At 33.6% G+C, this 15,304-nt stretch overlaps 4 protein-coding genes across 14 annotated transcripts; 2 read left to right on the top strand and 2 right to left on the bottom strand.

Moving 5' to 3' along the window:
• The first annotated feature begins 8 nt into the window (after nt 1-8).
• On the top strand, nt 9-4,511 carry LOC107220053 (N-alpha-acetyltransferase 30). 2 transcript variants are annotated; one of them, XM_015658468.2, is made up of 3 exons: nt 22-626; nt 1,184-1,362; nt 2,310-3,894. In XM_015658468.2, exons 1-3 carry the CDS (start codon nt 347-349, stop codon nt 2,625-2,627), a joined length of 777 nt encoding a protein of 258 aa, XP_015513954.1. In that variant the 5' UTR covers nt 22-346; the 3' UTR covers nt 2,628-3,894. The 2 variants fall into 2 exon arrangements, with proteins under 2 accessions (XP_046599253.1, XP_015513954.1); XM_046743297.1 differs by lacking the exons at nt 1,184-1,362; nt 2,310-3,894 and adding an exon at nt 4,218-4,511 and having other exon boundaries at nt 9-626.
• LOC107220059 (phosphomevalonate kinase) lies at nt 2,212-7,225 on the bottom strand. 6 transcript variants are annotated; one of them, XR_006904959.1, is made up of 7 exons: nt 6,924-7,225; nt 6,442-6,647; nt 5,410-5,559; nt 5,161-5,296; nt 4,450-4,695; nt 4,216-4,348; nt 2,212-4,005 (listed from the first exon to the last, which is right to left on the bottom strand). XR_006904959.1 is itself a non-coding variant. In XM_015658478.2 (5 exons), the coding sequence occupies exons 1-4, from the start codon at nt 7,061-7,063 to the stop codon at nt 5,175-5,177; spliced, it is 618 nt and encodes a 205-aa protein (XP_015513964.1). In that variant the 5' UTR covers nt 7,064-7,225; the 3' UTR covers nt 2,212-4,005; nt 5,161-5,174. The 6 variants fall into 6 exon arrangements, 1 of the variants encoding a protein (XP_015513964.1); XR_006904957.1 differs by having other exon boundaries at nt 4,216-4,695; XR_006904958.1 differs by lacking the exon at nt 4,216-4,348 and having other exon boundaries at nt 4,374-4,695.
• Nucleotides 7,226-7,354: 129 nt separating this feature from the next.
• Nucleotides 7,355-11,140, top strand: LOC107220060 (GPN-loop GTPase 2). Of its 2 annotated transcripts, none has more exons than XM_015658481.2 (7): nt 7,355-7,893; nt 7,985-8,083; nt 8,147-8,496; nt 8,930-9,135; nt 9,370-9,484; nt 10,074-10,269; nt 10,412-11,140. In XM_015658481.2, the coding sequence occupies exons 3-7, from the start codon at nt 8,376-8,378 to the stop codon at nt 10,647-10,649; spliced, it is 876 nt and encodes a 291-aa protein (XP_015513967.1). In that variant the 5' UTR covers nt 7,355-7,893; nt 7,985-8,083; nt 8,147-8,375; the 3' UTR covers nt 10,650-11,140. The 2 variants fall into 2 exon arrangements, with proteins under 2 accessions (XP_015513967.1, XP_046599252.1); XM_046743296.1 differs by having other exon boundaries at nt 8,137-8,496.
• LOC107220058 (arginase, hepatic) lies at nt 10,561-15,226 on the bottom strand. Of its 4 annotated transcripts, none has more exons than XM_046743294.1 (8): nt 14,276-15,226; nt 14,028-14,166; nt 13,290-13,362; nt 12,977-13,179; nt 12,691-12,854; nt 12,021-12,136; nt 11,652-11,774; nt 10,561-11,545 (listed from the first exon to the last, which is right to left on the bottom strand). In XM_046743294.1, the coding sequence occupies exons 2-8, from the start codon at nt 14,118-14,120 to the stop codon at nt 11,310-11,312; spliced, it is 1,008 nt and encodes a 335-aa protein (XP_046599250.1). In that variant the 5' UTR covers nt 14,121-14,166; nt 14,276-15,226; the 3' UTR covers nt 10,561-11,309. The 4 variants fall into 4 exon arrangements, with proteins under 4 accessions (XP_046599250.1, XP_046599251.1, XP_015513963.1 ...); XM_046743295.1 differs by having other exon boundaries at nt 14,454-15,226; XM_015658477.2 differs by having other exon boundaries at nt 14,849-15,226.
• Between the last annotated feature and the right edge of the window lie 78 nt (nt 15,227-15,304).

Below are 15,304 nucleotides of genomic sequence, written 5' to 3'. Positions count from 1 at the left end.
GAAAATCCAATATGGTGTCCGTCGTTTAGTGATGTATGTCGGATGTCCGTATTTTGTTAAAAAATTCATATAAACGAGGTTTATTACTATCAGTAACTATGAAAATTCGACTGAAACCGCCGTGTTGTAAATATAATTAACTATGGCCGTTAGTATACTTGACTGAAGAGTGTTAAAAACGTGTGTCAAAGAGGCGGTAGCTAGGTCATCGTGTATATCAGATTGGAAAGAGAAGAAAAGAGAAATAGAAAAATATTTTATGTAAAATTAAAAAAAAAAAGCTTATAAATAACAAGGTAAACCAAAAAGGACAAAATTACAGAAACCACAAACCTTTTGAAGTAACATGCATAAATCTGCGAGCATAGAAAATAACATGGAAATAACTCATCATGAAATGCAGATGGGCCATGTCAAAATAAAGAAAGATAATGTGACAATAGATACTGTATCGCAAGACGTTGAGTCTCGTCTTACATTGAAAACAGACAATCTTAACGAGGAACGACAAGCAAATGGCTTGCATCAAGTAAACGGAGTTTTAGACTCGCCAAAAAAATCCTCAGAACTATCGAGCATCGTGTCAGTACCCCAGGGTGTTGCGTCTAGTCATAAAAGTCAACGTGGTAAGTTTCTACGCGCTGCAGTTGAACATTCTTAATACCTTTTTCACATACCAGCAATAATGTGTCACGAGCCTTTGCCAGGTTAGATAATTCCTTACTTTTTATTAATTATAACAATTCTACATGAATCACCAAAATAAGTTTTCTGTCGGATATTCGAGTTCTATCAGGTTTGTAGCATAGAATCGGAATCAAGCTATCTAAGTTGGTTTAAGCGCGGTGTCACGGAACTGATAGCGTTTTTACGAGAATCTATCTCATTCGTTTGTTAAACATCGATTCGATTTGAAATGTTATGTGATGCGATTGTTTTGATGTGCTGACCAGAACGCACTTTTCGGCAATAGTATAATCATTTTATGAGAAATTCCAAATGTATTCAAAATTTTACGCATGAATGAAATGGATTCTTGTAAAAATTCATACTCAAAACACCTTAATTCTGTTGTATATCATGTTGGATTACTTTTACAACTAGTATTTTCTAATCTTTAACTGGAACGAACATTTCATCATTGCACTGTATTTGATTGTCATTCTTCAAAAACTTGTTACAGACAATGTGGAGGAAACAGCGTCCGTGGAAAGTAAAAACAGCGATATTATGTATGTTAGTTACACGAGTGAACTCCAAATGCCAGATATTATGAAATTAATTCAGAAAGACCTGAGCGAACCTTATTCAATATATACCTATAGGTATTTTATACATAATTGGCCCAAACTGTGCTTTCTGGTACGTATTCATAGTGATGATGAATCAAGATCACGACAACGAATCCTCACCAATACTATTATTTGAGGAAAATAGATGATGTATACATATAAAATCTTAAGTTATCTCATTCTCAGTCATACTTTCAGTTTATAATTAAGAGACATGGATGTACCTCTCTAAAGTAATAAACTTCCACCAGGCATATATACCTTACCATTTAAAATAATATTATTTGAAAGGTGGATACATAAAAAAATTATACAAATTGTACACATGCAAATACTTTAAACTGAAGTTATGTCTATTCCGATTATTATTTTCAGAAACTGCGCTTTAAAATGGGGGTAAAAACCTTTATTGAGACAGATTTTTTTTCGTACGTAATTTTAATGACTATTTAAATTCTCGAAATAAATATAGTTCAAACTATTCAGACCGATACATAAAAATTGAAAAATCCATTAAACGTGTAAAAATCATGACCAATTTGTGTTTGCGCAGGATCAATTATTAGTAAGACAAAAAAATATATTTCAGAGGTATATGTGCTCAAACTAGTTTGAAATATTTGGCTTTCCTAATCTGAAAATGAGATCAATATTTGCGACAAGGTTGAAGTTAGTAATATAAATGTAACAAAACATTGAATGAAAAATCAGCATTTGCCATTACAGAATGACATGGAGGGAATTGTGTTTGCAAAATATGAGTATGTTTCGCTTAATTATGGCTTACCAAATATGAGACAATCCTGAAGTTTCGAGATACCAAATTTTCTTACCAATCGCGTTGTTACATGAAAATTACGAACTTCAATCTCATTGTTTGTTAACTTTAAAAGCAAAGTAGAATAATCAATGCAGGAGATTTAATTTGAAATTTATTATAATATTACATTTTATCTACAAAAGTTGAATAATTTTCATCGGTGACATAATGGTTCCGTGTTTTCTTTCTTTTCAAAGGCTATGCACGAAGAGGAGTGTGTTGGAGCAATTGTTTGCAAGCTTGATGTCCACAGAAAAGTGATAAAGCGCGGATACATTGCAATGCTTGCGGTAGATGTGAAATACCGTAAGCGTAAAATTGGTTCCAATCTTGTGAGACGAGCGATTCAAGCAATGGTAGCTGATGACGCTGACGAAGTAGTTTTAGAAACGGAAATAACCAATCGACCAGCGCTTCGATTGTACGAAAATTTAGGTTTCGTTCGAGACAAACGATTATTTCGATATTATTTAAACGGTGTAGATGCCTTGCGATTAAAGCTTTGGCTGAGATGAAATTCAACCGCTACTTTATGCCTATAGGAACTCAAAATAACTGCATAATTGAATCGAGCACACTTTGCATGATTCAAATTGACGCTAAACGTCAACACCAGACAGGTTGACAATTTTGTGTTGTATTATTTCTTATTGAACAACCATCATAATGTAAAATTTAATTATTTGAATTTCGTAATGCATGTCTACACTATAACAGATAATAAAAATTCACCATAATCATTACACAATCTCAAAGATTGGGCAATGAATTGGAAAAATTGAATTAAATAACCAATAGGCAAAAACCTCTCTGATGTTAACGTTGTATCATAATATTACAGATTGAAAGTTACAGTCTGACTTGACAAAAGATAAAAAACATGTCTATAAAATAAGACTGTGACAGTTGTATTGAAACTAATCTATTGTATTTATATTTTCTTGCGTCAAGATATAATTGTTGGAATTAAGCATGCAACCAAATATCTGTTGTCAGTTGGAACTCGGAAGTGAAGAAATAAAGGAATAGGAGAAATTTTTAAAGTTAATAATCACACGGTTAAAAACGAAGGTCCGATATTTATATATTATATGATAAAATATAAAAATGACCGTTTATGGAATGAAAATTTCAAAGTTAAGTGCGTATTAATTCTGCGAACAGACTGCACAGATTGCTGTTTATCAATCATACACACAGTTGTATGAAAAATTTCACAAAAACATTGTAATGTAACTATTTAAACAGAGACAGAAGGAGAAATGAAAGAGAAGACATGAAAAAATGTAAAAAATGTTAATAAAAATGCGTAAATGTTTTTACATACGTATACGCTTGCTTTATAATCTGCCAAGGTATTAAATACAATTATTTGTTGTTTGTCTGGCATCAACAACCAATTTCAAATATAATTGCTCAGTGGTTTCATTCTGTTTGTCTTCAGATATCAAATGTAAGACCGTGACTATTATTTGTAAAACAGAAATTTCATTTTTAACCTTCCGTACAGTCAAGTGTATAACTTTTCATGAGTCACAAGTGGTAAGTTGCTCCTCTAATAATTTCCTTAATCATAGATCGTGAATTACATACAACTCTATGACAGATAATTTATTGATAACTTATTAATACATGCATAGTCTTCTAGGTTCCATGCATAGTCCCATGATTTGGGTATGTTCAATTAAATTGCGCGTGTTCTATCACACGTCAATAAGGAGGTTACTTAGTAACAATTAGCATAGATTTTCACTTGATTTCAATGATTTCACAATAAAAAGTTGGGCCATTGAAAAATTGCAAATAGCACCGTGCTATGAACTTCGTTTCTAATGTTCCAAAATAATAACGTCACCAAGAAGTATAACAGTTGCACAGCAGGGTTGATAGAATCTGAAAATCAAATAACTAAGTATCAAATTATATTTATGACTACACATTGTATATGCTAAAAGAAGATGCATTGCCAATTCCAATGGATGAATCAATCGCGCGACTTTTTCATTTTTTTATACAGTTCTTTGATACTATATAATTTTTGAATCAAATATAAATTGTGAAAACGTGGTGAATACGATTAATAGAATTGATTTTTATGCTTACAGATGCAACACTTCTAAATATTGAACCCAAAAACTCATTCAGAAACCACAAGAGCAAAGAGGAACCAGTATCAAACGTAAAGGGGCATCTCCCAGTGGACAGCCAAAGTAATGAGCAGTGCTTCTGGGCAATACTATTTAGGAATCAAATAATTCTACTTAGTCATCAGTCTCCGGTCAGTAGTGGATGTACTTTTTCAATGAAATTTTTTCTAGTTGTAGAAGTTCATCTTACTGATTCCACAACAGCCTATCTGCCTTTGAATTGTCCGTTTTGAAATTAAACCACAATTTATATACCAATGTAAAAATAAATATTTTTACAGAATTAATATATATACACTTATTATGACATATTTGACTTTAAAATTTGCAGACTTATGCTCAGACGTTTGTTCTGGCAAGACAGGTTAATGACTGCAGTTTTTGTTTTCCTAGTCCTTTTAAGCCAGCTTCTTGATTGTATTTCGACATTTCATCACTACAAATTGAAAATATTTTTTGTTACTCAATATATTTATCACTATTGAGAGTAAATTGTTTATTTCATATCGTCATAGAAATACACTAGCAGAGTTGTTAGCAATTAGTAAAACTAGAAAAGATTTGTTGAAAAATCTGTAGTGTGTAATAGAATGGCTTGTTTTATGGATATTGCTTTGTGTTAGATTCTATTTGCTTGATGATTTGCAAAGGATTTATCACTTCTCTACAATGCTGATCGCAAAATATAGAAAACTGTTGCACAAGCATTCACGAGTTTTATTTGGGATACAGTTTTTTCTGTCAATCATGTATATCCAGAGTTTTTAAAATTGCTCGTCAAACGTCAATCTTAGGTCTGGTCAACTTGGAAAAGTCGGGAATTTTGATGATGAAAGATTGTACGAAATCTAACTCAAAAATGCATTAAAGCGTATTATATATAAAAATCTGTACTACCTACATTGTAAAACTAGATCAATTTATCAGACTGATGATAGTGTCCAAAATATCATCAATATCGTCATCATTGTTGTAAACTTTCAAGTCCCACTTATTCATGTTGTCTAAATCACATTCAGACTCTGCATCATCTATACCTACAAAAAATAGAGTTTACCAAATTATATGCAATTTACTGAGACAGTATATGCCCATCACGCAAAAGTTAATGCAAATTGATAACGAGAAATTTATTATCATATTCACTGACCTGGCGTGAAGATCCATCCTCGTTTTGTCCTGATTTCATCATCAGCAATAATTCTTACAGTTTTACAAGCGCTGCCAAAATTTTCAACGAACCATTGAATATCAGTTTTCCGTCTTATGTCACTGACTATCCATATGGGTATATTACAAGCTGAAAAAAAGAATATATCACTACATGAAACAACATCAATTATAAAATAATACATCGTGTTATAAATGCGGAAACTAGGTGATTTCCATGGAGTATTGCCGTAAACACAGCATGAGCCAAGGCGACGTTCTAATAACACGAGTCTAACATAGCCTACTCGCGCATACATACTATTTCGAGCAACACCTATGAAGGAAAGTGTGATTTCAGAATCAGTTGAATGTAACAAGATAATTTAAAAGATATAGAAAGTTCAGCCATGCTCTGTCACATCACTGATTGTGCAAAAAGTTACCTGAAAAAAACTGTAATTCTGAAAATCATCTGAAGGTTTTCTTTCTCACACTGATTGGGAAAAAGGTATTTTACATACACTTTATAGGTTTAAAAAATCGAAGTATCAAAGGAGTTGCAACAAGATTTCGATACGCATTATTCGTACACGAAATACCTGTTTCTATGACGGTAAAGTGGGTTAGCAAATGCGCATGTGCAAAGTACAGAAAAGACTAATTTTGACTCCTCGCAGTTTTCTCAGGAGTTAAAGGCAGTCGTTTTTTTACTGCGCATATGCGCTCTTGCAAACAAATCTGACATTATGCGACCCTAACCTCAATGTTGTGCTTCGTGAAAAACCATGTAACATATTCTTGTTACATAAAAACTTGTGTGTAACAAGGAGGCAATTGTCATTTCACCTCGCATATTTTCAATATTTGTCTTTGGCTCGAATGAGTACTCACCTACAACTCATAATGGAAACTTGCGCTTGGCCCGAAAAGATCGAATTTACCTCCGTGTTACACAATAATTTATTTTTGTTTTACAAACAGCAAAGTTATAGAATATGTGATTTGTGAAAGAATGGTAAGGTGATATTACCATTATACATATCGATAGCAGCACGACAAAAGTAGCCAATATCTTTGTTCCTCATATTTTCACCCCATGCAATCATCTGTCCCCTGTATTTCTCTTTGTATTCTCCATCTCCAAGTAATTCTTTGAAATCTAGGTTCAAACTTTTGGCCCAATGAATTTTTATAGGTCCAGAAATCTTTATCGTCACGCACGGCAAATGGTTTAATCTGTGGAGTAGAGTAAATTGCAATTTTTTTTTTCAAAAGAAATACGAGAAAGTAAGTAAAATTAGAATGTGTAAATATGATCAAAGAAAATGAATAATAACCTGGTACGGATGCACAATTTATAGGCGAATAGAAATTAATACGTACGATCTGTGTTGATGTTTATGGTTTTACGCTATAACCTGACAATTGTTAAATTTGACATCATCACGTCGAGTCATGCATGTGCGTACGTGAATCCTGTTACATCACGTTATATTGATAGACGTATATTACCTTTGCTGTAAAATGTCAGTAATGTAATCCTTGCCGGACTTTCTTTTTCCACTGAACAGTAAAATACGACGAGGTTTCACTGAAAGAAATATTGAATCTCCGCTAGCATCTGCGCAGTCACGACTATCTGCAGCTGCCATTTGTAATTGGTATAGAGCTTATAGCAGATTTTCAATCATCGCAATCAGGTTGTCAGTATTTCAGTCTCAGTATGACGTCGACGGTAGTTCGCAATAGACGGGACTAACTTGTATTTTTAAACGTCCCAATACGAGAAAGAGCGATAAGGATAAAGACTGCTAACTTTATGAACTTTGCTTCGCAGGTATGGGCATGCTAATGCGAGCTGAAAGCCGGCGAGGGGTTGCAGTATTTTGCTATACCGACGCGATTTAAAATTATGATTCCATAGGATGGGTCGATACTGCAGGGGGACGATTATGTAATTTCACTTGACTAAACTTTGCAAACTAATCAGAATGCTTGAATGGTGGAAAATGTGAAAAGTGAAATTACAGAATTGAGCCCGAGGCTGAACATCTTTAGATATCTTCAGTCCCATAGTCTACGGCGATAATGCGAACAAAAGGATGAGTGGAATTTCTATCGAAATTGTCCCTCATGGGTTCTACCTAGTGCTACCCTGCCTGTATTTGTGATTGTAATTCAGTGGATTGTAGCGTATTGGGCTTATTGATGGGCTTAATGTAAAGCAGGCTACGTTCAATCGAAGGTTCTTACTCAGATGAGTACTGTGAACTCAACGAGGAATTTTGTTAATTTGTCTGTGGTACGAATAGACTTATCTCCAATCAGAATGCGTCAATAACATGTCTCTAGTTGATACCGAAGTTAACCTAGAAGCCGGAGCGGCTGCGGCGAGTCCGAATTTAACGTATGCGAGTGAAGACAAATCTACGGGGGTCGTGATCAATGGGGTACACACCGATATCGTAATAAAAAACTACAGGTAGAGAATTCGCCAGAGATGGTGGACAGTAACGTTCAAGTGTATTTTAACCCCAAAACAATATAAATTATTTAAAAAAAAAAATTTTCAGGAATCGTATGTTCTTGATTCTTACTCAGTTTGAAAAATTTGGTTCCATACTGACTGTGACCAAAGAAGAAGCTGCCAAGAGCGATGTTTACACAATAAAGTATGTATTTAAGTCACTGCTAGTGATTAGTATTACTGGATATACAGAGAAAGTTTTTTGCAGAACCTTATTGGGCAAGGATGATGATCAAATACACGCAGCAGCTCGGTACATTGCTGAGCAAATAGCTACAGAAAAGCCATTGCTAATATCAATTTGCTTAAAGGATTATGGAGTACAAACTGTGAAACATATAGTGGCTGCTATCAGGAAAATATAGTCTTTGATAGTCTTTGTGATTCTTCTTATAAATTGAAGAATCTTCATTCATCGATTGCTCATTTATAACACAATGACCTCGATATTTGGACAATTAGTAATTGGCCCACCTGGTAGTGGGAAAACTACTTTCTGCGATGCAATGTCAAAGTTTTTGACGAAACTGGGTAGAACAGTTGCTGTTATTAACATTGGTGAGCGTTGGGTTACATTATTGACTAGTCATTCCAGAAGCTCCCAAGCACATCTTTAAATCCTTGAAATTGCCACAGAATTGTTTATCTATTCTACCTGTGTTTCATAAATTATGCTCATTCTCTTTAATTCTTACATTGGATAAAATTTCAAAGAAGTTTAAATCAGAGTATGAGATTATATCAGTTTTTAATATTTTGGTTCTTTTTCTTTGTTATACGAACAGAAATAATTTGTTATTATAATGAACAAATGAGCATTTCATTATCACAAGCAGTTCAAAAAAAGTTTTGATATTGTTGTTTACTGGTACGATCTTTAAAAAAATTTGTGCATTCCTACCAGTTATTCAAATCTCTAAGAGAATACAATATTCAAAAATTTAAAGATTGCATAGTTATATTATTTTTTGTTCTTTGTGACTGCACTTAGATCCAGCGAATGAAAACATGAAGTATGTCCCATTGGTAGACATTTCGGAGCTGATTAAGCACGACGAAGTAATGACGACTTACAGACTAGGACCAAACGGTGCCTTGATTTACTGCATGGAGTTTTTAGAAGCGAATGTGAATTGGTTGATTGAAAAAATTCTCAATCTCAAAGGTTACTACTTGATCATCGATTGCCCTGGCCAAGTACGTTGATGTTAAACGTTTTTTAAATGAAGTTCTACTCCTCAAAATTATAGCATAACGTCAATATTTCATTTTCTAAATACTCATTCTTTTTCACGAGAAAGCAATATTTATGTCTTTATGTGTCTTATTTGTGAAATGGGATATTTAAAGAAATTATGTACATATTCATTTATTTTGACACGTAATATCTGTACAATATATTCAATGTAATATAATAATTCGAAATTTAAGGTAGAGCTGTACACCCATCACAAATCAATTAGTCGCATAGCAGAGAGATTGGAACAAAATCTTGTTAGACTGTGTTGCGTACAGCTAATTGATTCACATCATTGTAGTGATCCAGGTGAGTATTTTTTATTACTCAGGTCACTCGCAAAGTTTTGCAATTTGTGCACGTCGTGGTCTTGGTGATACCATGCCCTGGTACAGAGAGAAAATATGCAAAAATTTTTACATGGAAAAGTAACGAAAGAGTACGTTTGTCTCAGGTGATTGACAGGCTTCAAAATCTGAGTCATAGTTCTCGCCTTGAAACTTAGCTCCTACATTGTGAGCACACTCCAGAACATAGAGCAAAGGAGCCTATTTACTCAGGCTTGACTAACTCTTCTGGATCACCCTCCTAATAGTCGTAACCCAGGTCCCTGTGGCTGCCCTATTCCCAGAATTCGACAGCTAGAAGTAATGCATTTTCCCAGTAATACTGAGCTTTTTGCCGAGCGTGACAGAATATCTACCGATATTCCGAAAGAAAAGTGGATGGGCTGGTTTAGTTACTGGATACGGCGAATGGAGAAATGTATGCAGTGTCGGGCAAATTACTTCGAGAAACTGTTAATAGTACGTTCATTTTGCAAAACTTTTCGACTGACTTACTTATCAATACAGGATTATTTAGTCAAAGATTTATAATTGTTTTGTTGTTATTACAGGAAAATATTTGTCATCCTTAATGCTCTGTACCAGCACAATGCTACATCTAGGATTACCCCACATTAATGTTTTGACGAAGATAGATGAAATGAAGAAATTCAGTGATCGCTTGGCATTTAATTTTGAATTTTATACGGAAGTTCTTGATTTACAATATCTTTTGGAAAAGCTCAATGAAGATCCCTTCACTTCAAAGTAATTATTCATTTGTGATTACATGGTGATGGGTGTTCAGATCATTTTATTTATGTAAACATATCTAAAAACATAGACTTTATCTTTTTCGCAGATGCAAGTATTTAAAAGATCTGTGGTTAATAGTATAATTAATTTGCAGGTATAAAAAATTGAATGCCGCTTTGGTTTCACTGGTTGAAGATTACAGCTTAGTGAGTTTTATACCATTAGATACCTCCAATCAGTCTCTTCTATTGCAAGTAAAGAATGCAGTAGATAAAGCAAACGGTTACATTTTTGGTGGCAATGAACCAAAAGACGTTCAAACATTACTCGCATGTGCTGTTGGTGCCATTAGTGAAACTGAAAAAATGTCTACAATTGATAATTATCTATAAGATTGATCTCCTGAACGTATTAATTTACAACCAATTAGAATATATTTTGGTATAACAAACTAGTAATCAGATATTCTACTGGAATGGCTTTTAAGATATACGAATTTTAGATATAAACGATAATAAAATTCAGTTAAGTAAATTCTCATTTGTTATTTGCTTATGAAATAGTATCAAATGTATAATAAAATTGAAGATGTATCATTCACTTTTTTATATTTGAATGTATGGAATAGTTAATAAAACCTGTGAAAGGAATCACCTGAAGAAAAGTTTTAATTTATTTTCCGATTCTGCAGTTTCGTATATAATAAGACTTATCAACCTACTAGAGAATGAACGTTTTTAAAAGTTAGTGCTTGCATGCATTCGTAAAAACTTGAAAAGATATGGACTAAATGTTGATGCGCCATTAATTAACACATACCAGCTGGAAAATGGAAATATCTTTTAACACATTGATCTTGAATCAAGAAAGGGCTGTCATTACACAAATCATTGAAATGCTCGACGTTCAGGTTTACTACCAATCAGTTATTTACAACAACGTTGAAGCGTTTATGATACTGTGAGAACAACTTTGTTCACCTGATAATCTGACATAGTTATTTGACAAAGTAGTATTATTGATGACACAGTTATGAACGACATACTGATTGATTACTTGAACGTTTGCAATGGTATGTCATCAATTCCTTTAGGAACTTTGAGTCCACGCCTGTTATATCCAAAGGCTGCTTGAATAATTTGAATTGCAGCTTCGACTGTTTTTTTAACGTCACGTTCGGTACCAATGTGTGGATTGACCTCCACTAAATCTACAGCATTTAGTCGACCTGTATTATAGATTTCTTCCATCAAGTGAATCCCTTCTCTCAAAGTAAGACCCCCTCGAACTGTCAAGAAAATAATCGCAAACTAACATGTACCATTTATCAATACTCACAAAATTCATGGTTTCATCAAACACTCATTTTGTTCATATAATATGTCTTTTACTACCTGGGGTTCCAGTGCTTGGAGCTTCCAAAGGATCGAGTGAGTCAATATCAAAGCTGACATGTAAAGATTTGTTATTTTCTGGATCTACTTTAGATAATGCCATATGTACAACGTCATGTATACCTGAAAATATCAGACAAGTTACTTTACAAAATAGGGATGATTTTACCCACTGAAAATGAAAAATGATTTACCCATCTCAAAGAACATTTCTCATTTCAGATAAGTCAAACACTTTGAATTTCAGCTTGATTGGGATGTAGTATGAATATAAGTAGTACAATAAATTTTAGAAATTCTTGAATTTTTATTGTTATCTGTAATAATGAATAAAAGCAAGTTTGAAAATACTAAGGTAGAGAGTATTACCATATCGTTCAACATCTCTGATTCCATAAGCATTGATCCCAAATTTTTCGATTACTAGTCTTTCGTAGCGATCCACAGACCTCAAACCAATATATCCGACACTTCTTATGGATAACCTGAAATTATTCATACTTGTAAACCTATGACTTTCAGGCAGGAAAGTTGTTCAGATGGACTTTGATTTATATCTATGAATTAGGTTTACATATCGCCATTCCTAAATTACATGAAGCTTTATCGTTCATTCGGCTAAACATGGTGCTGACAATATTCAGTGATCTGATTTCTGTTAAATGAAATCAATCTTATTTTTGCATTTAATTAAAAAAAATTTTAAATCCATGTTACTTCAAAATTCGGTTTCAATCCATTGCCTATACCGTGATTGTTTGTTGACAGAGACCCTTCCAAGCCACAGGGTCACCACCTATGCCAATAAATATACAATTTTTATCCGAGCCGAATGTAATAGACATATGCTACCAACTAAATGTTGTGTACGTGTTGCCGAAGGCAGCGACCTCGTGTGCTGGAAGGGTCTGTTTCAACAGACATTCACTGTATATTACGGTCTTCATCTCAAACATTCATCATACCACCACATTGTTTCTTGGGTCATAACTATTGGTCAAGTCTTGTACCAAGTACAACGAAGAAGATTCATGCTTACACAGGTTTTTGCCAATCCATACCAGGTAAATATGGCCAATAATCGGATAACTCTTTAGTCAGCAACGCTACTGGCATACCATGCACATTGCCACTTTCGCTAGTTGCATTTGTATTGAGATCTGCATGTGCGTCTATCCATAAAACAGCCACGTCTTTTTTGACCTGTAGAACAAATTTTATATTTCAAATATTTGTTGCATAGCAGGAACCTTTGTTAGTGGTAACGAGATTCAAAATTTGAGTGTCAGCCCAATCATTAATTATAGTGTACATTAAGTACGTACTTTAACATGTGCATCTATACTCCCTACGCCAAGACTATGGTCACCACCAAGAGTTAATACTTGTCTGCCATCATTTAAAATCTGTTCCACCTTTTCTGATAGGCACTTAGTACAACCCGCGAAATGACCTAAGTGAGTCATGTTCTTTACTGCCACATCCTCAACTTCATAAGATAGGTCACCATAATCTTTGATGTCAATCCCTACATTGTTAAGTATAATGCAATTAACATATTTTACAATATCTGACTGCAGGTCGCAGAGTAACAATAGTTATCCAAATACTTTTAATGTGGATAAAATCTTTACTTACCTAAAACTTCTAATTCCTTAACTAGCCCTGCAGCTCTGATCACATGTGGGCCTTTTGCAACTCCAACTTTTTCCTGAGCAGACACATGCAGTTATATAACTAACAGTTTGAATTTACGATAATAATTTAATGGATACCTACTAATTTTATATTATACTGAAATTCAGATTTCAAAATAAGCATAAGATGAGTAATCGAATATTGATAGGGATCTATCATTTCCAAATTTCTTTACAAGAATATCATTTCAAATGAGCATGAGCTGACTCCCCGGAAATATATTTATTAAGATGATAAAAATTGACAATGAATAATTGATTCTTGCTTACAAAGAAATAATAAATTTTGTAATATTTTAGATACTATCATTGTGTGGCGTAATTGTTGTAGATTTACAACCTCACGCTCTCGTTTGTAGTTAATTCTCTGAAATAACTTTGGGAATAGATGAACACATATAAAAAATGAATCAAGAAAGAAATGACGTTAGCACGGCACTTGAAAATAAAAAAAAATACGAACTATCTAGGTGTCCAAAAATGTATATTTAGCTCGTAATTAAAATATCAAATCGTTTTTCTGAGGAATTTACTGATGATGTTTCTACTATTAAATACTCCATAAATGATCATAGACTGACATTGACATAGTCAGTAAACTTGGCAAAAATAGCGTTATTGTAAATGTGTTATTAGTATAACACATAGTTTATTTAAAGAAAGTGTTTTTGAAACGCACTTGCCCTGCCTCAAAAGGTACACCCACTATGCCGACTTTTCCATAGTATCGTTTCAAGACTTGTCTTGTAATATGTTTAGCGTGCGAAAACATCTTGCTGTATGAAGATGCTTGGTTGGTACTCAGGCTGATATCTTGTCTGAAATTAATAAGTATATAAAGTTTGACGGCCTACGACCTTGAATTGCTGATATGATAATTGGGTTGTCCTTCTATGATTTTGCAATATACCCATTATAATGTATTACCTATTGAACTTGAAAACTAATTAACATGTTGCGGGTAATACTAGTAGAAAAAAAGTATAATTGAGAAGACACGATGGAATGGCGGATAAAGAATATATAACAAGTAACTGATACATTTTAAAACACATGTAGAGCACGTTACATATAAAACATACAACTAGCAAAGCAAAAACTTCACCGTAAAAATAGTAGATATCTTGACCATAGGAATCATTTTTTGCAGATAATGTTCTTTACATGATGTATCTCGCACATTGATATAAAATTCTATTTTTAGCATATCGTGGACGTTTAATATTGCGAAATGTCTTGTCAGAATAAGGATATAATACTCGATGATAGTCACTCTATATTCATACACTGTGAGTAATGTAAACATAAACTGTACAGAGTAGAATACTGAGTGCAAATGTTCACTCTAATTTGTCATTGCATCCACATAGAAATTCTAAACGTAAAAAATTTATTTTCGAAGAAAATTATCTATCTGGAACTTATTAGCAATTGCGCATAGATTAAAAAATTTATAATTATATGTTATAAAATTTGTAATTCGTGATTGATCATGCTTACAGTTCGCTGCTGCATCGTCATTATAATGATATCACCTAACCAGTAACGACGATAAAATCCATTGAAAGCAATCCCACTTCTGGCAGATCCATAAGTCGGAGCTTCTTCCACTTTTGTTGATATTGCTGTAAATAGCGAGCATAAATGCTAAACATGATAATCACCATGACTGTAAACTGACACATTGATTTACAGCAACGAAAGACAAAAGGTTTTCTCCTCCAATTTATGTTTACTGTGATATTTGATACTGTAATTAATATTATTTCAGTTTTATTCTACATATACTACTAGAGATTTCGTAAACTATCAGGTTTGAAGTGATGTACAGCTTGACCAACTAGTATCATCCAATCCCATTCTTTAGAACTCGTGTAACGCCCGTGGTGATTCATTATCAAACTTCTGGGGCTTCTGGGGTAAAGTTGGGAAAGAAAAGAAGGATTATTTCCTAAA

Source organism: Neodiprion lecontei, chromosome 6, assembly GCF_021901455.1.
Source record: "Neodiprion lecontei isolate iyNeoLeco1 chromosome 6, iyNeoLeco1.1, whole genome shotgun sequence".
NCBI classification, from domain to species: Eukaryota; Metazoa; Arthropoda; class Insecta; order Hymenoptera; family Diprionidae; genus Neodiprion; species Neodiprion lecontei.
This window is presented reverse-complemented; position numbering and strand designations above follow the sequence as displayed.